At 29.5% G+C, this 22724-nt stretch overlaps 1 protein-coding gene across 1 annotated transcript in view; it reads left to right on the forward strand.

Moving 5' to 3' along the window:
- Nucleotides 1-22518, forward strand: part of LOC142322597 (E3 ubiquitin-protein ligase UHRF1-like) — a 39293-nt gene extending 16775 nt beyond the window's left edge. The window contains exons 5-12 of the mRNA XM_075361672.1: nt 692-878; nt 1621-1858; nt 5827-6038; nt 12580-12723; nt 13504-13663; nt 14367-14591; nt 16277-16375; nt 22339-22518. Coding sequence (XP_075217787.1) covers nt 692-878; nt 1621-1858; nt 5827-6038; nt 12580-12723; nt 13504-13663; nt 14367-14591; nt 16277-16375; nt 22339-22485 — 1412 coding nt within the window. The 3' untranslated portion in view covers nt 22486-22518. The remainder of the gene's footprint in view (nt 1-691; nt 879-1620; nt 1859-5826; nt 6039-12579; nt 12724-13503; nt 13664-14366; nt 14592-16276; nt 16376-22338) is intronic.
- The last annotated feature ends 206 nt before the right edge of the window (nt 22519-22724 follow it).

The following is a 22724-nucleotide window of genomic DNA, read 5'->3' on the forward strand; positions in this document are numbered from 1 at the left end:
GAACCTTATGAATTATCTAAATGTACTGATTCAACCAAATGTGAACTATGATCAATAAGTTTTTAGCTAGAGAGAAAAAAAATATGTTTATATTTTGAAAATGTTTAAAAATATTACCTAAGTCAACCACTAATTGTCTTTGTTTATTCTACAACATGGCTTTAAGTAATAAGATGGCTGATCGGAACAATGCCAACCGGTGTTGACAGAATAGTTAGTTTTTTTTTGCCATTGCAAAAAAAAGATTGCAGACTAATAGATTTCAAGTTGATAGTAATGTAAACTACTTTCACATATACTGCAAAAACTTCATACAGTGACTGATTATTGGCAAATTTTGAAATAATTGAACCCACCAACTTATTAATTAAATAAGTTCGCATAAATTTTCATTTAATTCTTTAATGTACTTATACATGATCATATGCTGTTTTTTTATATCATTATTCTCTTCATCAGATGACTGGAATAATGAAATTTTAACAGCTTTGATGGCAGACTCCAATTTCTAAATCATGTTCCTTTATTATACTTAATGGAATACTTAAGTGTTTTTTGCATTTTTGTCACAGTGCATCCCAAATGTTCTTGAAATAGTCAAAATTTGAAATGATTTGTTTACTTAAATTTTTTTCTGTGTTGAAGAGATTTAGGTTCTAAGTTCTTTCTTTAATTTTTTCTTGTTTTTTAGATTTGAAAACTTACTTTTGCAACCATTGTAAAGATGCTCCTGTTGAAAAATGTAATCATTGTGGTTGTCAGAAATGTCAGTTGAAGAAAGATCCTAATTTAACAATTTTATGTGATGAATGTGATGATGCGTATCACATTTACTGCCTTAATCCTCCTTTAGAAGAAGTTCCAAAAGATGATGATTGGTAAGTTAGGGTTTTTTTTTACTTTGTTTTCCTCTTTTTGTTTATATCTGTATTATATGATAATACAGTAATATCTGTATTATGATAATACTTTTATGAAAAAAAATTTTTTTAGTTTTTTAATGTATTTTTGTTATAATAAAAATAGTAACCAAAAACATAAAGAATATTGGGTTTTTGACATCAAGTATTTGGGCTTTATTACAGTTTTCTTGGAAACTATTAGGTTCTGTTTTAGAACTTTTTTTAAGGTTAAATTAAAATCATCAGTTTTACTCTACAATTACATTCGAAGAATCTCTGTGCAGCGTTATTTTACCAGATTATGATACGGCATATTATTGCCATCATTATGATACAGATACTCTTAAAACTTCTTTGACATCATTGTTTAATTTTTTCTGAAGGTGAAGTATATTTTAGAAAAAATTGTTTGAATATTGCAAATATTTAAATTTTTAGTTACATGAATAGAGGTGTAACAGCAGGTTCATAGATTCCTAGAGAGCCTAAACTTTAAGCTAAGCTGTTAAGGTTACTTGATATTTTCTGAAGGTTGAGCAGATTTTGAAATCTTTTCACCCTCTGTGATGGTTTGTAACATTTGGGAGGAAGTAAGGAAGAATAAAGGAATATTTCATTTTGGTTTTACATTTCTTAAGATTCTTTTGAATGAACAAACTAATTGTGTGCATTTACAGTTCATGTAAATTATTTTGATATAATTTTTTTTTTTGTTAAGGTATTGCCCCAGTTGTAAAAATGATGAAAATGAAATCGTTAAAGCCGGTGAAAAGCTTAAATTTTCAAAGAAAAAATCAAAAATGGCATCTAGTATTACAAGTAATGGTAAAACTAGAGATTGGGGCAAAGGTATGGCATGTGTTGGACGAACCAAAGAATGTACAATTGTTCCACCTAATCATTTTGGACCTATACCTGGTGTTGAAGTTGGAACTACGTGGAAGTTCAGGGTTCAGGTATGTATCATACATTCTTCAAGTTATTGTACAACTGTACATCAGGTTGCTTTTATCAGTGTGATAGAATATATGGAGCAAGTCAAAAGTCAGTCAGCACCTGTATAAAATTGAATTGATATAATGGAAAGTTATTATATGTATGTTTGTTAAACAGACTACTGAAGTTTCAAGCAACTGAGATTAATTAGATTTTGTGTATGTTTTTGACTCATTTTATGACTACTATTTGTAAAGTATATTAGATGAGAAAATCAAATAAATAATATTTTGAGTGTAGTAACATCAATACAGTTTAGTATTTAACGTTATAAACAAATTAAGTCTTATTATTTGTCTAAAATCATGCTGTTTTTACTACAAAGAAAATTGGGGATACTCTGTATTTCATTTACGTACGATCGTTATTGGCTCTACTATATTTAAAAATATTAAAATTAATTCCAATTTTTTATTCATTTATGGTAATTGTCAGTAATTTTAATTAAGTGAGGTATAGACAGATCTGTTTATATTTCTGAAAATAAGCTATTAAAATAAGAAAGGAATGGACATTAAAATTAATAATTGTAAAACAATAAATATGTGATATGAAGAAAGAGCTGTGGTAAATGCTTACTGAAATAAATTGGAAAGCAAAAAATGTTCTAAATCAGTTGACAACAAATTTTTACTTAAAATCTAAAACTAGATGGCCATTTTAATTTTTAAACAATCATTAGATAATAAGGAAATAGTGTATAAAAAAATAAATGAAAAAAATGGTAATGAAAAAATAGTAAATCTCTTCCCAGACATTAGAAGCTTGACGGGCACCTCATGGGTTTCCCCTAACAAGTACGTAACTCGGTTACTTACCCGTCACAAGGTCTTCAGGGGTAGACTGGCTGGGTTTGACCTTGATTCAGGTCTGCCTGCAACATGGGGTGCAGGACAATACTTTCATATGTTGTATGAGAGTGCCAAATAATATCTGGAGCATACTGCAGTAATTTGTTGACTGGATACCATCAGAGCAATGCTTGACATCAATAAAAACTGGAAGGACTGGGCTGAATGGTCAGTAGTTGCAGAATTTCTGCACTATTTGGCTAGGGAACGGATTGCAGAGGGAATCTAGGGTGCTGCTTGGTCTTGTTCCTGCATACTTTGTTTTATTACAGTTTCTTGTTAGTGTTGTTTTTGCTTCGTTAGTGTTATATCAGTTTTGGTTATTTTGTTATTTTCATGTTTTTCCACGTTTGTGTCGCATATGAACTCACTTTACCTTTCAGGTAGATAGGTGATTCAGTTCCTTCGACGACTATAGTTTTCAGTCTTGCTTGGGACTAGAGATGTGTTTTGTTATTTTTAGTAATCATTATACCAATGGGAATTTTGCTTGTGGAATCCTGACCCAAGGCGACAGAGATGTCATATGCCAAGGTTCGAGGTTTATAAGATGGCTTCTAGTTAAAGTGCATCAGGGCTAGGTATGGAAAGTATCTTCCCCTAAGGGATCAAGATTGCAACTTTAGTGAAATATTTAAGTTGTTTAAATGGTTTTAAGCTAACTTTACAGTTTTAACTGGGATCATCTAAAATAACAGAAATAATATTTTTGCTGTTATTATCTAAACTTTATTAGAAATTCTTGTTATATCGTGTTTCATTAGTATTATTTGCTAATATTTACTATTATTTCTTTATATTTTATATATTATTCTTCAGTATAACATTATATTGTGTTCAATTTCAACATGAGTGACCTACTATAATAACATTTAACTGCTGTTCATTTTGTCTGTTTTGTTATTATTTTTGTCAGAATCATTCTTACTTGCAGAAATTTTTTTTCTGCTACTTTCTGTAAATTTTACTTAATGGATTTTAAATTTTATTAGTTTGTAAGTGGAACCCTATCATTTTCTGTATAATTTTTCCCACTGTCAAGTATCAGTTTCATTTTCTAACTTCTTTGGCATCATCCTCATTACAATTTTCAAATCCAGGAATGAAATGAAAAAGATTAGTAATCTTATTTATTTAATATTAGCACCTCCATCGACTCATGTTAAATTGTATGTGTTTTTATGTGAAAAGCTGCATTGTTTTTTATTAATTAACACAATTGAGATACAATCCATTAAGACATGTTCATATGTTTTTTTCATTTGTATCATAATGAAAACATAGGTAGTTTCAGTTTTTTAAGGCCCAAAAATGCACACATGAGATACATATACTTTTATTACTTATTTACAGCAGTGTATATGTAACATCCATTGTTTCATAACAGAATGTGTACATTATGTTGCAAAAATGTTCTTTTGTTGCTTTACATTATCTTCTTTATCAGTCTTATGCTGTATCATCTGAAGTATCTAAGATGCACTGATCAGAGTTACTTTTCTTGCTAATAGTGAAGTTACTCGCCAGTAGAAAGTGCATTAAAGTTCTTCAATTATTGTTGATGACTACTGACTGGATGTACTTCATTGAAAAGTGAAAAAAGCAAGCCGCTGTGGTAAACAGAGTGAAGATGTCACTTGTAGGACAACTATCTGAATTTCAACAGTCTCAGCATATCAATATGTTATCGTATATTTAGCTCAGTGATGAAGGCAGTGAAAAACTACTTCATCCTTAGTAAGCCTGCCGTAGGACATATTATTCTTGAGAATGGTGATATAATGTCAAGAGTTAAATGTACTCATGTCAGATGACTTACAGCTGTTACAATTGTGTCACATAATTGACATGCATGTACTTCAAATATTGGCTAAACTGACTTGAGGGTTTTGACAGTAAGTTATTGGTGGTCTACAACAGTTATAAATAAAAGAGAGGAAAATATATATTAAAAATAATATACCTGTATATAAAAATATTACAAGTCATTTTTGTTTAGTCTTTTTTATCGTCACTAATATAACTAACTGATTATTGTTTTTTCTCCTTTTTCAATGAAAAACATCCAGAAGGCAGTCATCTACAATAATCAAAGAACTTTTGTACACTTTCTCCCAAACTACAAATGAAAACCTGCTTGTAAAATCATGTGAGCTGTATTGGTGTATTTTTTTAATTGTTTTAATTATTCAACAGACAAATTAATCATATTAATAAAAATAGTTGGCATTAAACATTACCTTTAACAAGCATGGTTCTTAAAATAAGTGTGACAATCATTTGGGACTATCAGTTTGCTCCACTTTAATTTTCCATTTTAATGGACAAATATATATATATACATATTATTTTGTTAATTTCTTTCCCTTAAATGTAAGTTAATTTATCTAAGGGCTAACAACACTCTTTTTACTTTAAAAAAAAAAATTGAATAAGGTTTTGATTTTTTTAAATTAAACCTCAGTTTGCTAAACGTCAGTCCTTCCTTAATATTATTTAATTACTTTTTCAGATTATTTATTCTTAATCATTTTACAGTTTCTGGATAATTAACTGTTTTTAAGTTGTATGGAAATATACTTTTTCAGTACAATGTCTAAAAAAGTTTTATTTTTCTAAGTTTCCTTTTGTTCTTTTGGTATAAACTGTTCCAGCTGTTATTGATTATTTTTACTTAAATTTTTAATTATTTTTAAAACATAATATCTGACTTAATATTCAAAATCTACAATTCTATACAGAAGCTTTTTCATTTTAATGGATTAAATACTGTGAGAGTTTAAAAAAAATTAGTCCTGGTCTATTGAAAATATTAAGATAATGTAATAATGATAAACTTTACTTGAATCTTTCCTTTTACCATAGTTGACTGTTATAATATGATGTAGCCTGTATATATTTCTGAAAAAAGAAAACATTAAGTTTATTTTTAATATCCATTACTAGTATATACCAACGATTTAGATCGATACAGCAGTCATTTAGTGGGCTTATTATGCTTGTTATAAATAAAATGTTTTTTCTCTTATTATATGATATATGGTATATTTGATAGTTTTTTGTTTTTTTTTGTAAAGGCTTCTGAGGCTGGAGTCCATCGACCTCATGTTGCTGGAATACATGGACGAGAAAATGAAGGAGCCTACAGTATTGTTTTAAGTGGTGGTTATGAAGATGATGTAGATAATGGGGAATCATTTCTTTTTACTGGATCTGGTGGAAGAGATTTATCTGGGAACAAAAGAACTGCCGAGCAGAGTTGTGATCAAACTCTTACTCGATATAACCTGTTGGTATTATTATGTATTTATTCATATGTATGAGTATAGGTGATATACAAATATAAGCTTGTGAAAGTAATTTTATGAATTTTCATACAACACTAATAGTTATTCTTAATTTTAAAATTGCTTTTAAGATATCATTTTTATTAATCCAGTTATTTTATTTATTAAGTGTTAATTATTAATGGAAATATTAAATTCAAAGTTTGTTAACACTGACACAAATATTAATAATAGTACAATAATGCACTAATATTCTGCATAGGAGAAGGAGCCCTTTGGGTTAATACAGGCTGCTACTAAGGACATTTAACTCTTTGACCTGTAACTGATTGATTACCTTGCCATTTTTTTTTTTTTATGTACACACCTGATGTATCTCATTAAATAATTTGTATACAATTAGAAACTAGAAATTTGATTCAAAACCATATTTGAGAATTTAAATTAATTGGTTCTAAAACATATATAACAAGTACTTTTAACTTTTCTTAAATATGGTTTATTTTCAGTAGAAATGTTCGGGTGTGTAATTGAGCCTTTATTGTTAATGGACCAGTCAAAGAATTTGAAGAAAAGTATTTATAAACAATTTTGAAAGTTATCTGCAGTTTCAAACATAAATTCTAATTTTTGGTGAGGAAAACATGCTGGATTTAAAAGTATAAAAATTACAAAAGTATTACTTTTAAAAACTGAAAGATAAAAAACAAAATAAATCATTAAATAAGAAAATAAAATTTATTTTATTATAATCTATCATCCTTAGTTCATCAACATTATCACTGCTGCTCATCTGTAGTTATAAATGTGAAAGGATAGGTTGCTTAGAGTGAAGTGTACTAAGTATTAATGGATCATGTAAAACCAGTTTAATTGTAAGTGAAAATGAATAAAAAATTCTCAGTAAACAATAAATAAAAGTAATTGCAAAAAAACTAAAGCAGTATAGAAGTAGGTTCAGTGGAAAAATGAAATGTAATATTTATTAAACAAATTTATAACAAGAAATGTTATTGAAATGAACTTACTGTCTTTTTCATGGTGATTTAATTGGTTACCTTTATTTTCATTTTTGCAATATTTGTATATACATACATTTTTTTTCAAACATATTACCTCTATCAAATACAATAATTTAAACAATTATAACAGATTTAAAGTTAACAGACAAACTCAAAATAAATCACAATATCAATTACCTAGATATAAATATTGAAATAGTTAATAACAAAATTATAATTGACATTTATAGAAAACATAATTATAATTATACAATTCACAAATCCTTAAACACTCCTTGAATATACAAATTAAACATTTATAAAAATATGATCCATAGAGCATATAATATATATGTATAACGGGTGTCCTACGAAGAAATGGAGGAACTTACAGGACATGTTCTACTGGTGAAAATAATTTAAAAAAATCATATAAACATAGTTCTGGAAACACTTGTTTCTGAGTTACAGCTACTGAAAGATTGATAAGAAACCTATATTGAGACTAAATAAAAAAATCAGATTAATAAAATGTTAAAACATATAACCAAAAATTCATCATAATTTTCAGTATATAGTAAAAGCATGATTATGAATATATCGGCTAGGGTGGATGTAACTTTTGATAACATGATGTGTCATGCATTTATTATTTATTTATCCCTATCATTGTCACTGATTGCATATGATCTCTAGTCCCATACAGCCCAGCCGGTTGAAATTAGGAAGTACATCACACAAACTTTTAATGGAATTCGTGCTAAAAGGTGAAAGTAAATGCCAACTGGTTTTGCAGACACTATAGTGTGTAAACCATCCAAAGTCAGAAACATGGGAAGCTTTCTCACTATATTCTTCATCAAAGCAATGCTCAGTTCCATGCTGTTGCTAAAATCTTGACTTTGTCAGGTAGTTATTGGTGGGGGAGGTTTTCAAGCAATTTCTACCTTTTCCTTAGCTAGTAGAGTTCATGGGATTTGTGGATGGAAAATGTTTTAGTGATGACAAATTATAGTTTGCAATAAACAATTCGTTAATTGATAACTACAATGGAATTCAATTTCCGCACAGATATGATTAATCTTTAAATGTGAGCATAATTATGTAGAGAAATTGAATATAGTAGTGTAGTGTGTGTTTAAAAATTGTAAAATTAAATAATAAAATGTTTTAAGTTTTTATAGGTAAATATTCTTTACTTTCTGGATTACTTGTATTTTCATATATATATATATATACATATATTCAATAATTACAACTTAGCCTCCAAAACACAGTAATGGGGAAAAAACTATTACCAGTAGTCAACTTTCACGGGATCCTGCATCATCAGTCTGTGCACAATTCCATAATTACATCAAACAAATAACAAAAAAAGAAAAACTTAAAAATTTAGAAAACATAAACACACTAATAACCACAAAATTTGTAATTACTGCAACTCCACTGCCATTACTGGAATAATGGACATTTAAAACATCACACTTCTTATGTTTGTAATCATTGTTCCCAACTGCTACAACCTACTGTCTTTAATTAAAACGTCACCTTCAAATACAATTTGGTGGTTCATTTCTTACTATTGTTTAAATCTATAAATACAATATTTTTCAGGTATATTCCTTTTTTTATTGTTATTACAAATTTCTAAATTATTTTTATAACCAATAATGCTATGCTTATATTGCAACAAATTGTCAGCCACATTTGACACACCTCTTTTTCTGTTTCTGGGAGCATTGTAATATTGTATAAATCTTTTTTTATTTAAAAGATATGTTAGTTTTACCAATATAAATTTTATTACATTCATTACATATAATTTTGTGTATTCCCCTTAATAATAATAATCTTTTTGTGTAACCTCCGAGTCCACTGTTAGGTATTGCTTCAGAGGATGAGATGAGTATTCCCTTTAAGTTCTTTCCATTATCATTATTATTGTTATTCCTTAAATATTTTATAATATGGGTATTTGGTTTATATGCTTTTTTTAATTTATTTTTATCATATACGTTAGTAATTTTTTCTTTAATTTCAGTAGTATAATTGTATTCTAAAAAAAAAATTACTAATCTTATTATTTTCTTGTAATTTTGTAAAACTATCATGGTACTTATACTGTGTTTTTATGTACTTTTTCTATAATTTTATCATCAAAACCATTAAATTCTGCTATTAGTTTTATTTCATCTATTTCAGTTTTGAGTTTTTTTCATTGTTCTTTATATAATGAAGAGCTCTAAAAATCAGATTTTTATATGTATTAATTTTTTTATTACGGATGATTAGAATTTACATATATTGTATTACTATTTGTTGTAGGTTTTCTGTAAACTGATGTTTCTATAATATTGTTTGTTTATTTCAATAACTAAAAATGTATTTTTGGTACTTACGTATTAACGCCACCGCAGCTACAGCTTTATTTAAAAACAAAGTAGTCAATCGGATTTCGGTGGAAAATGGGCCGATATAGAGTTTAACATAGATTTAAAACAGTCTTTATAAATATAATTTGACCAAACTTAACCTTTGCTCGCGCACCTTGACTAATTAACACTGTAATTTTTTGAGTATTTATTTAATAAATTCAGTAATTATTGCAATTAATTTCGGGGTAATATTTAAAACTACTAAAAACATCACTAAACTACTAAAAACGAACAACAAAACGAAAAAGAAACAGAACTATTAACGAAACTGCAATAATAACCACAAATGCTTGGAACAAGAAAAACACAACCGCAATCATCAAGAGCTGAACCTAACCTAATTTATTACTTAAATAATCAAAACATTACTGTTGATTAGTAGGTTAAGTTTGGTTAGATTATATTTTCATGTTTATATCTTTAAATATGTTTCACTATGATGTAAGAATTTTTTTCGATTTTCATTGTGTTCATCAACAGATGAACACAGTGCAACTTCTGCTGCGGTGGCGTTAATACCTAAGTACCGTATTTTTCTGTTATTTTCCATTTTGCATGTAAATTTCAAATTTTTATTATAATTGTTAAGTTAATATAAAATGACCAAATGTTCATTATTTATACCTGGGTTATATATGACCAAAATATCATCGACATATAATGTCCATAATAGTACTTTGTGTATACCCAATATACCATGAACTATTATACTTTCAAAATTTTGTATAAAAATCTCAGTCATAATTGCAGATATAGGTGATCCCATTGGTGATTTTTCTGTCTGTGAATAACAATTTTTTTTTTAGGTATTTCTGTTATTGTGTTTTGGTGATTAAGTTGTTATTATTGAATCTAATTAGCACAGCAGTCAATATGTTGATGAATATATATTAATATTCATGCATTAAAACAAATACTAAAGTACCATATCTGTAATCTTCATAACAGTTGTAGACAATTTTATTTTAAATATACAAATTATTAATTTTAATGAGGAGAAAATTAGGTATGAGAAAGAAACCATAGCTTGAGTTTAAATTGGAGATTGAAAGCAGGATATATATATATAATTTTTATTAGTGTAATAGTTTAGTTACTTTTTTAGTCATTTATTGGCACATTGATTTAATAATAATAAAAACAATTATAAAAATTAAAAACAGTATTGCCAAAATTAATAAATAAATTGAACTAAAAACGATAATAAATAAAATTAAAAAAAAGAAGAAAACAAGGTATGGAATAAAGTACTAAGCATCATTATGCAGTATTTAATTAAAATAATGAGTCACCAATCAACTTCAGACAATTTTAATTTATATTAATATATTTTTCATGTTGTAGAAATAGCAGGCATTTAAGATTGTATAATGATTAAGTTTTCACCAGGTCTTACATTGATAAGAAAATTTTGTCCTTCAATGAAAATATTTAAATGCAGTTGGGAGGAGTGTCTCAATAGTAATTGTCTTACATTAAAGAGCTCTGAATAGTAATTATATTTTATTAAAGAGCCCCCAACTGCATTTAAATATTTTCGTTGATGGACAACATTTTTTTTGTCAATGTAAGACCTAGTGAGAACTTAATCATTAGACAACCTTAATACCTGCTATTTCTACAACATGAAAAATATATTTAAACAAATTAAAACTGTCTAAAAGTTGATTGGTCACCCATTATTTTATGTAATTAAATACTGCATAATGATGTTAAGTCCTTTATTTCCATACCTTGTTTTCTTTTTTTAGTTTGTCATTTTTTTTTGTTCAATTTATTTATTTTTATATTTTGGCAGTAGTTTTTTAATTTTTATAATTGTTTTTATTATTTAATACTTTTTAGCGATCATCAAGAAAAATTCATGATTCAAAAACTTATGGATATAACGCATTTAATAAACTGAGTCAAATGAGAACACTGTAAACATTTCAATTTTTTTATTTAATTGGTGTATACCAGTCTAAACTTACAGATTTCTCAAGCGATTGAGTTTCTTGAGAAACGTTTTATTGTGCGGACCATAAAGCAATTTTCTGGGATCCAAATGGTTAAACTGCAATTGTCTCATGCAACTTGGTGCTATGTTGGCCTGGTCCTTGGCAAAGATGTAAGTGCTCAAATCTGCAACAGCTCTATCTAGGGTAGTCCCTTGTAGTTTATGCATAGTTACAGCCCAGCACAATATTAGTGGAAGCATATGGCGTTCCACTTCACCCTGCCCCCTAAAGCACTAAATTTGACAACAGTGGCTTGATCTTCATTCCGATGCCGACAACATTACCTCTAACCATACTGTACAAAGATCGTTTGTGGGAGCTCAAGCTGGTCTCGGCATAGCGCAGGCCACTCAATTTTTCTGAGTATATCAGTTGATTTTTTTCTGGTTTGGTTCCATCATGATTTTGTATTATAATAGCAAATACCCTGTTTAAATTTTGAATATTGGAAGATATAGCATTTCCGAATAACTGTGATCTATTAGATCGAGAGTGTACTTGATGCATGCAAAAGTTAGCTTTGAGTCTACTAACGAATACTCCATTTGATGATAGAAAATTGAATGATTGTTTGCAGATATTATAAGAGCATCTCCCAAAGCAGCACCCCAGGGGTACCTCGTTTGTTACCAGTTGATGGGGATGATTGGTCTAGCCTCGTTTAAGGTGCTTGCTTCACCTCACACCCAGTCTCCACTGGAAGCTCATTATTATTATTAAACAAAATTCTTTTAAATTTATTTAATATTATTTTATTTGATGTAAATTTAATTCTATTTTTGTAATATTAGTCACTCAATTTATTTGAATCATTCAGTTCTCACACTGTGGTAGAGGTTGACTGTTCATTAATTCAATTCATTAAAGTTTGTGCTTCAACTGGCAAATCTCCACTATTACATAAATATTTATATATATTATCTACATATTTATGTAGATTTTGATAATTCCGGTAATATAAGGATTCTAACATGGGATCATACATCTAAACTGGTTATAAATTAGTATATATTTTTGTTAGAAGCGTTATTTACATCTTTATGTACTTTCTCTGAAGTTAATTGTTTTTTAATTTTTCTTACTGTATTATCTGTAATTGGTTTATAGAGCTTTGGCACTCAATTGTAATGCTCCATTAAATACAGAAGAAGGGGCAAATGCAAAAGATTGGAAGAAAGGAAAACCTGTGAGAGTAGTTCGTAATTTTAAACTGCAGAAGCACTCAAAATATGCACCAGAAGAGGGCAATAGGTATGTATGTTTGCATTTATTAACATAATTGCTGAAACTCAGATTTGCAACCCATATGCTGCTTTGTTTTTAATACTTGGTTATATTGAGATATTAAGGTTAGGGGTCATTCAAGAATAACACACTATAATTCTGCCATTTTTATTTTACCTCCTTTTATTAATACGCAAAAATACATGATTTACCAAACCTCTTCTGCTTACATAAGATATCACATGAAAAGTGAGCAACACTATCAATTTATAGAAATACTACTGTTTGTAATAACATTTAACAGTTTACATGAGCAGGTTCTTTTTTTGATTACAATCAACATAAAATTATAAAAGATAATGTAAAATCATAGACAGTGTGAATATGTAAGAGCATTTTCATCTACAAAAAATATCATCAGTTTACCAGGATCAATTCTGGTGCTTATTAAATAAGTAATCAAGTAAAAGAACAACACAACATCTGATTTTTTATTATAAATCAGTTGTTTAAGATATACTTGGATTACAAGAATGACAGGTTTGTCAATCTTGAATGAGTGACTGGAGGTATGTATGCTTTATCTAATGAGTATAATTTGAAACTTGTTCTTGTTGCTATGCTTTTGTGTATAAAACTACATCTCCAATTCATGATTAACAGTGAAAACAATAGTTGTTCTTTTGCAGTGTTTCTTAAAATGAAGCAAACTAGACTCGGCAGTTTACTAGTATTTTTAACTGACATTTATTTTTATTAGCCTTTTTTCCTAAGAAACCTATATTTATGATAAATATTTTTTTATAGATATGATGGTATATATAAAGTTGTAAAATACTACCCAGAAAAAGGAAAATCTGGATTTTTAGTTTGGCGATACATGTTACGTAGAGATGATCCCACACCAGCACCTTGGACACCCGAAGGGAAAAAGTGGATTGAGTCTCAAGGATTAAATAATATTCTGGTATGCTTGTTTTAAAACATTTCCAAGGTCATTATTTTTATTGATTTATGTTTTTAGGTAAATTACTATAATTGAATTTGTGATTTTGATGTTTAAAACCCAGGTTTTAAAGTCAAGCTATGCTATCAAAATTATGAATGCTAATTTGAATAATTATATTTCCGGAAATCTGGTTTTAGATTGCTTTGAATTAACATAAGTCAGGCTTACAACAAAATGTATCTTAATAGTTTTGTGTTTTATTAATTTTCTTCTGATGTAAGCAAGAATATTTGTTGGTTTAGTACATTATTTGTTATGAGGATTTTAGATTTCTGAAGTAGCTACCAAGTAGACTAATAAACCTCATATTTATTATCAAGCAAATGATTTTTGCCTAGAAAAGTCAAATAATGAAACTGTCCTCATTTTTATTCCACATCTAAAGATCCATCCATAGGAATTTGTAAAATATTCATATTTATTCATATGATTATTTCATGATTAAATTTTTCACAAAGGATATAATTCACAAACAAACAATGCCTTACCTCAGTACAATTCAGTTCATAAATTAAGATAAGAATACCATGTTTTAATGCTTAGGTGAATTTATTAATTTGTATAATTAGTATTTTATGACTGCATATAGTAGATGTAAGATTTAGTAAATCAGATACAAAAGTTGGTTTCTTATTTTAGCGCGGACTTTTTTTTTTTGTAGATACCTGTTGGTTATAATGAAGCAGAGAAGGCCAAGAAAGCTGGTAAAAAACGAGTCCTTTCAGAAAGCCATGACCTATCTGAAAATGAAAGTCCTCCTAAAAAGAAAGCAAAGGCAGTTGCAGCTTATAAATTACCAGATAAATTAAAGAAAATGATCAGTAAAGATACTAAAAACAAAAAACTTTGGGAAACTATAACGGCCACTTCAGAGAAAGGGAAGCAGGTAATAAAATTAATTTAGTGTTTTATATTTTCCTAATATTTCGATTAGTAATGTTTCAGAACAATTAATTTCACCTTATTAGTAAATTTTATTTTAGTTTATCTAATTATCATGTTTTAGGTTTCTTTCAGAATTTTTAAAATACACCCCCACAGTAACTTAAATAATAAAGTTTTTTTTTTAGATCTCTTACATTATTTTTTGTGCATAACAGCCACTATTATTGAAAAACACAGGAGGAATAAGCTATTATATATGATTTTATTTTATAAAGAAGCTGTTAAGTAGTTGCAGTAACAAGAAGTATAAGTTTAATATTAAATAATCATTGTTTATGGCCATACTGATTTAGGAAGTTCACATGCATAAATGTACATGATTATGTTATAGGAGAATGATATTTCTGGTAATTCTACATAACAAATTGTTATGGTCATTCTGTTCAAAGGATCAATCTTAAAATTAATATTGTGAATAAATTTTTCATTAAAAATATTTGTTTCTTTTAAATTTGATATTTTTTAACATTATATGATGGGGAGGATTAGGACCTGATAGGGACTGAGGCACTGAGCTTTGATGTACACACTGGACTAGGCCATGAGCATTCATCCCTGCCAAATCACAAGAATGCCCCTATTGATTCTGCCGTTTTTTTTTTTTTTTTAGTTCAGTTTTTATCCAGCTCCTGGGGGTGCCATTGCCTCAAACTGCCTAGGCAAGGCTGTACTTAACAAAGTGAGTACTGTCATACTTAGTTGATTTGAACTATACGTACAGAACCCAAAGTAAGGGAAAAGGATTAAAGATATGGAATAGGAGTGGATGGTGAGAAAGGACGATGTGCTCCCTGAGGAACTGCAACTTGGGAAACAGTACCACTTGAAGAATCACTTCAAGCAGCAGATTTCTTTCTCACAGTTCATCAGAGATTAGCATGGGTATTTTACCCGGATTGTAGGATTGCCTAACAGCATGTTACTGATCACTAACTTTATGTTGAACTTACACTGTCACCATATCTGTTTATACAGAAACTTAAGTTGCTTAAGAACAGGTACTGAGTTTTTAAAGAACTCAGTTCTTAAAGGACCTCGCCTATCAAAAATGAATTGTGTCATTTGGAAATATCCTATTCGTTTATTAACTGTTCAGGCAGACCCCCTCCTGAGGAAGTTTGGTGTAGTACACTTATTTTCACTTATCTAAGATTGCTTTGGTACTTTTCTGTGTTGAAGATTTTTAAAGTGGAGATGAGAGAATGAGAAATGGGTTTGATAGTCTTGCATCTACTGCTATCAATCTTGTTTTAAAGAAAAATATACCTTTTATTACTAAGGTAGCACATTAGAAATATTAAATTAACAAAATTCAAAAAATAGAGGTGAGAAGTTACTCACTTGAAATGTTGACACAAATTTTATTACAAGTTTTCTTGTTGATCTCAGCATCATGTAGATTCTTTATATTAAATCTGACTTGTAACACAAAAAAATGTTTTCTCTGTAAATTTTGATTATAATCTTTGTAGGAATATTAAAAAAAATAAAACTTAAAAATAATTTTTATGAAATTAATTTAAAAAAAAAATTAATCCTGCATTATTTAATGTTTGATTTTTTTATTAAATGAGGTTAGCATGATATTTTAATTCACTAAATTAATTTGATATATTTTTTTTACAGGAGTTTCTAGCTGAAGTACAGAATAATTTTCTCTGCATTTGCTGTCTAGAATTATTAAACAAACCTATTACGACTGAATGTAAACATAATGTCTGCAAGGTTAGTACATTTTAGTATATATTTCTTAATGTTTTGTAATTGTATATTTACATTTAAAATTAAAGTGGCAATGTAATCATGCCTTTAAAGTTCAGTTATTGCAAAGAAAATAGATTTTATATTAAGCATAAATTGAATCATATTACCAGATTTCATGAAACATGCAAGCACTCAATCCCAATCTGAGACACTAAAAGGATTAAAAATGGCTATTCATCAATGTGTATTGATCTCTGGAGATGTTTTCTTCTATAACAGTGCCTTCCTGCATGAATTTACTTGAACTTTGCCGTAACTGTAATATTTCCTATTACAGTTATGGCATAATTACATAATTTGGGACCCACTGTTACTACTGTACTACTGTTACTGTTAACAATAAGAAGTAGTTTCATTTCTTTTTACTTTAAAAAATTTTTAAAAAGGACTTTTTGAGCGACCGAAAGCGAGGTTTAAGTGAGTGGAAAAAGCACAAGAGAAGTGGAGATGCATGCCATCGTGCTGGAAGTATACCTTGCGTCCCAGTGTTAGAGGAAATCTTCAAGCAGTATGGCAATTTTTGTTGAAGAAAGTGCATGTAGACCTCAGCATTTAAGCGGCCAGATATGAATGGTCCAAACCGCTGATTGTGAAGAAGGCCACACCATCCTTGATGCTAAATCGATGTTGAAAATTGCCTTCCGCCATTTCATGAGGATTTACTTATGCACATGTATGCTCATTGCATAAGTTGTAGACACCTTCTCAAGTGAAATTTGTCTTTTCTGAAAACAAAACATACTTGTAGGGTTGTTGAATTTTATTCCACCAGTTGCAGAACTCCAAGCAAAGCGGACAGTCTCCTGTTTGTAGTTGTTGAACTGACTGTTTGTGATAAGGATAAAACTTGTTTTGTTTAAGTGTTCTCAAAATCATCGAATGCAAAACTTCGATCTGCTTCAAAAGACGTCATGTACTGACACCTGGACTGCGCTGAACTGCATAGATAATAATTTCATCAATAACAGCATCATGTTGAACAGGTCGTTTGTAGATGGTATGAAGATTAGGCTTGTTGTCCGAATATTGCAAAAAGTTGCAGTAATTGTTTTGGGATCTGGAATCCTATGATTCAGAAAATTTATCTCATATTCTACTGGAGTAGCTGTAGCATTACCATTACACACCTAAAATGAATACTATATCAGCGTATTTCTCTGTTGTAAGTAAGTACTTCAATGGCAAACTGGTCATATTCAAACTAAAATTAACAAAAAACTTTGCTGACAACAGCACACTTCACCGTTCACGATGTACTTAATGCACCTTACAGAATGATTTAAATACAAATACAGTATTCTGCATTGTTGATCAGCTGATGTTATTTTATTGCCAATATTTGAAATAATAATTTTCTCTAATAATTTATTGTATCTCTGAGAATAAAAAAATTATCATCTAAGTAATCTTTATTTATTTATTTTAATTTTAAAATTGTTGTGTAATTTCCATTTTTAAACAGTAAATTTTGTTTTTACAAATCTTTCACTTCATCAAAAAAGAATTTGATTTTTGTTTTCATTAAATAAGTATTTTTCTGACAAATGTAGTAATGTACTGTTTCTAAATAAAATTAAAATTGTTCTAACTTCTTTATTTTATTCAACGTATAACTATTTTGTTCACAATTAAATTCTCTATAAGTTTGTTTAAAAGTTTTATGTATTTATTGCCCATTTAACAAAGTCATTTTATGTCAAACATAAGAAACGGTTTTTACTCCAATTTATTGGTTTTCATTCCAGATTTCTCAAAAATTACTGCAGATACAGTTCCGGGACCTATTTTAATCTTCTTTTTTTTTCAGTTAAAAACCATAAGAAATGACTAATTTTGTTCCTTAATTAACATCCTAATAATTTTATACGACCTCATTTCACCGGAGTAGCTGAAATCTGAGCGAAATCTTTCTCTAGCCGAAATTTGCAAACAAAGCTTTTTATTACATAGGTTTATTTAAACTTTTTCAATTTTCACAATAGAATAGATTATGAAAGTTCCAAAAGAACTTTGTGGTACACCTATATACGAGGGTTATTTTTTTCAAGGTCCGATCGGTTACGAAATTAAAACCACAGTGAAAATAAAAAAATTTTTATTTGTAATAAGTATTTACATAGTTATGCTATTTCTCTACATAGTCACCACTCTGATTTAGACATTTGTCGTAGCGTGGTACCAACTTTCCAATACCCTCATCATAGAATGAAGCTGCCTGTGTTTTCAGTCATGTTTCTACACTGGTCTGCAGCTCGATGTCTGTGCCAAAATGTTGTTCTCCTAGCCAGCGTTTCATGTGAGCAAAGAGGTGAAAATCGGATGGAGCCAAGTCCGGGCTGTATGGTGGGTGACTAAACACTTCCCAACAAAAACGCTGCAGGAGCTTCTTTGTTACAGCTGCAGTGTGCGGCCGAACATTTTCATGGAGAAAGACAATACCTGATGACAACATTCCTCTCCGCTTATTCTGAATTGCCCTTCGTAGATGTTGAAGAGTCTCGCAGTATGAGGCTGCAGTGATGGTCATGCCATACTCCATGAATTCCTCCAAGAGAACTCCATTCCGCTCCCAGAACACAGTAGCCATACACTTTCTGTTGGAGAAGGTTCGCTTGAACTTCTTTGGTTTACTGGGAGAATGAGAATGCATCCACTGTTTAGTTGTTCTTTTGTTTCTTCAGTTTCGAAATGGACCCATGTCTCGTCCCCTGTGACAATTTTGTTCAAAAAATCTTCTTCATCGTGGTAGTGCTGGAGAAACGTTAGGGAAGCGTCCATTTTCATTGTTTTGTGATGGTCGGACAGCATCTTGGGAACCCATCTCGCACACAGTTTGCGGTACTGAAGTCCATTCACTTACAATGGTGTAGAGAGCTGACCTTGAAATTTCAGGAAACGAATCACTCAATAGAGAAGAAATTGTGAACCAACGATTTTCTCGAATTGCCTCATCCACTCGCTCAACAAGATCATCGGTTGACACTCGCTTCCTTCCTTGACTGCCTGCATCATGAACATCTGTACGTCCTACTTTAAAGTTCCTTTGTCGCACTTTGCTATCACTCATTGAAGTTTCACTGTACACATTACTTATTCGTCTATCAATTTCAGCTGCATTACACCCCTCAGCCTGAAGAAATCGAATTACCGTACGCACTTCACACTTGGCGGGAGATGCTATTGTTGTAGACATGTTTACGTGCTAGCTATGTGTTCAGAACTAAACGAAGTGACGCGGCGTGATTGAAGGTCATACCAGAGACACTGCGCAAAGGTTCGTCTGATTTTTGCGCAGGTTTTTATTTCGCGACCGATCGGACCTTGAATAAATAACCCTTGTGTATATATATATATATATATATATATATTTGAACACAAAGATAAGAAATATAACAGGAGAACTTAATGTTTCTGTGTACACATATGTATATATATATAGATTTTCTGAAAAACTATGATGGTGCAACCATTATGCTAAATATCAGTTTTTATACACTCCAAGAAAATTGAGGTTTTATAAAAGGATAAAACCGTATTTATTTACAAAAGTATTAACTGATGATCAAAAAATAAAATTTTTGAGTAACTTTTTTTTTGTGAAAGAACATTGTAATGTTTCTGTAAAAGGGCTTTCAGACAGGCCAGCAGAAATTTAACAATTTATCTAAGAGTTCTTTTAATGGATGCTTAATCTTACTGTCTAGAGTCAATCAATAGTCGCTGCTTCCCATCTAGTCTGCATTAAGATGGCATAAATTGTCTTTGAATGGTTTGTTCAAACCATTCTTCACATTTAGGGAGTGAAAAATGGATACAAGTCCACCACAAAAGATTGATGGTGGTGTTATTTTCTTTTAAAAGTTGTTAAATAGAAAAGTAGACATAACTTGTATTTTTCAATTAACAAATATCCTCTTTTAAATGTGCAGAAACCTGTTAGAATCTACAGATGTAAATGGATAAATATGATATACAAGTATTACTTTTTTCTTTTTCTTTCTTTTATGGATAATAAAATATTCCTATACTATTTACATTTTTACTTACATGTTTAAGATGATTTAAAAGTAATTTAACCCATAAGTTTGCAAGTAAAATGGTATTTTTTTTCTGTACGTTGATGTTCATATGTTCAAAACTAGTTCATACTGCAAGTTTAAATTTTAAACCCTGCCTCTGATAATATACAGGTGATCCAAAAGTAACTTCTCAACTTTTTTTTAATAAAACCTTACAAACTTTAAATCTGATGTTTTTATCTTTAAATTGAATTTCTGTCAAAACATGATTTACTGAATTTTGAAAATTATATCTTTTAAATAATGGCCAAAGCATTCACAAATCCAGGCAGTTTTAAACACAGTTGCATAATTAAAACCAATGTTTCTTCCACTATTTCAGCCTGAATATTATTTTTTTATAGCTCTTCTTAATTTTTTGGCTTATTTACATAAACCTTTTCTTTCAAATAACCCCAAAAAAAGGAATGATCTGTCAAATCTGGTGATAAGGCCAAAAAAATTATAAATTCTTGAAATTATTTGATTTCCAAATTTTGACCTGAGAAACTTCATTGTGGCTCTGCTGGTGTGAACTGTGACTCCATCTTGCTGAAACCAGGCTTCTTTGACATTATCTTTAAGATCCAGATTGAAAAATTCCTCAAGCATTTGCGAGTCTATTGCTATTCACTGTCATGGAAACACCATTTTCCTCAAAAAAAATACCGCCTGATGATTCTTTGTTGAGAAAAAGAAACACCACACCATAACTTTTTGTGGCTGTAAAGGATGTTCATGTGTAACTTGGGGATTGGTAGTACCCCAAAAAACAAGAATTTTGTTTGTTGACATTTAGCCACTAAGGTGGAAATGGGCACTCATCCACAAATTAGGTAAAAATGAATCATCAGTGTTGATAAACTGCTGGCAGTATTCCAGGCATAATGTTTAATCATTCAAGTACATTTTATGGGCTAATTGTATTTTGTAAGAAAACATTTTTTAAATCCTTGTGCAATGATGTTCAATTAATGCCCAATTGAGTGGAACATTTCTGTGTTGACATGTTTCTGTGGCATCTACTGTTCCTGACAGACTCAATATTTTCATTATTTCCGGAAGATGTTTTTCTGACATTACCCACTCATCCAGTCTGTTCAAATTTCAGTATCACTGCATGGATGGCTGCGCCAGAAGGTGATTTTCTACTTTTGTAAAACTTTCAAAATTTTAATTGTGTTTCAGAAATACTTCTATGAGTTTCCAAGTAAAATGTGACTATTTTTATTATTTCGTAGAGGGTTTATTTTTACAAAATGAATCTTATTTTTTATTTAAGTTTAATCTGAAAGATAAAAATAAAAATTAATTGATTAATTTTTTACAATATTATATTATGTTTGGCCCACTTTGTACAAAGCCTCAAAGATCACCATTTCTAATTTGGGGCACATTTGAGGGTTTACAGAAAAAAGGGATGAGGGTTTCAGCTTTTAATTTTTTTTGTATTAACAGTTCACCAAAATGCATTAAACATACAAAGTATTAAAACTTACTAAGGATTCTTGATAAAACATTGTTTTTAAAAACCAGAAATTTTAGAGGGATCAAATTAAATTTTAATTTTAAAAAAAATAAAATTATATGGATAAGTTGGACTTCTAGTTAAAAATACTGTGGATAGTAAAATGTAATAGCAGATTTGGTTTGGCTTGGATTAACAGTTAAGTGTAATACACATTTTTAACAATCAGGACATAAGCAAATCTCATCCACAATTTGAATCTCAATCGAGCATATGGTGGTGGGTATATTGTAGTTGGCATATTAAACGCAGCTTTCATTGAAAAACAAATTTTTTTATTGTTTGGTTCTTGTGTTTATCTTCATCTGTTTTAATTTAATTTCTCTCTTTTATTGCAGGCATGTATGGTGAGATCATTCAAATCCGAAGTTTATACCTGTGCACATTGCCGTCATGATTTCTGTTCAGATTACCAAATGGTCATTAATAAAGAACTACAAGAAATATTAGATGAACTTTTCCCTGGTTATAATAGGGGTCGTTAAACTTTTAAATTTCTTATATGTAAATAGTAATTTTTTTAATGTACAAGGGTAAATCAAGTATAAACAGGATTTTTTTTAAAATTTATTTATTAAAAGATAAAAGGCAAATATAATTTATTTTTAAAAAATAAATTATTTCTCTACATAGTTTCCTGCTTTAGAAATACATTTTTCCCAGCAAGAATGAAGGTTTTTTTATCACAGCATCACAAAATGAAGCTGATTGCATCAGGAGCCAA

The sequence above is a fragment of the Lycorma delicatula genome, chromosome 4, assembly GCF_047948215.1.
Source record: "Lycorma delicatula isolate Av1 chromosome 4, ASM4794821v1, whole genome shotgun sequence".
NCBI lineage: Eukaryota > Metazoa > Arthropoda > Insecta > Hemiptera > Fulgoridae > Lycorma > Lycorma delicatula.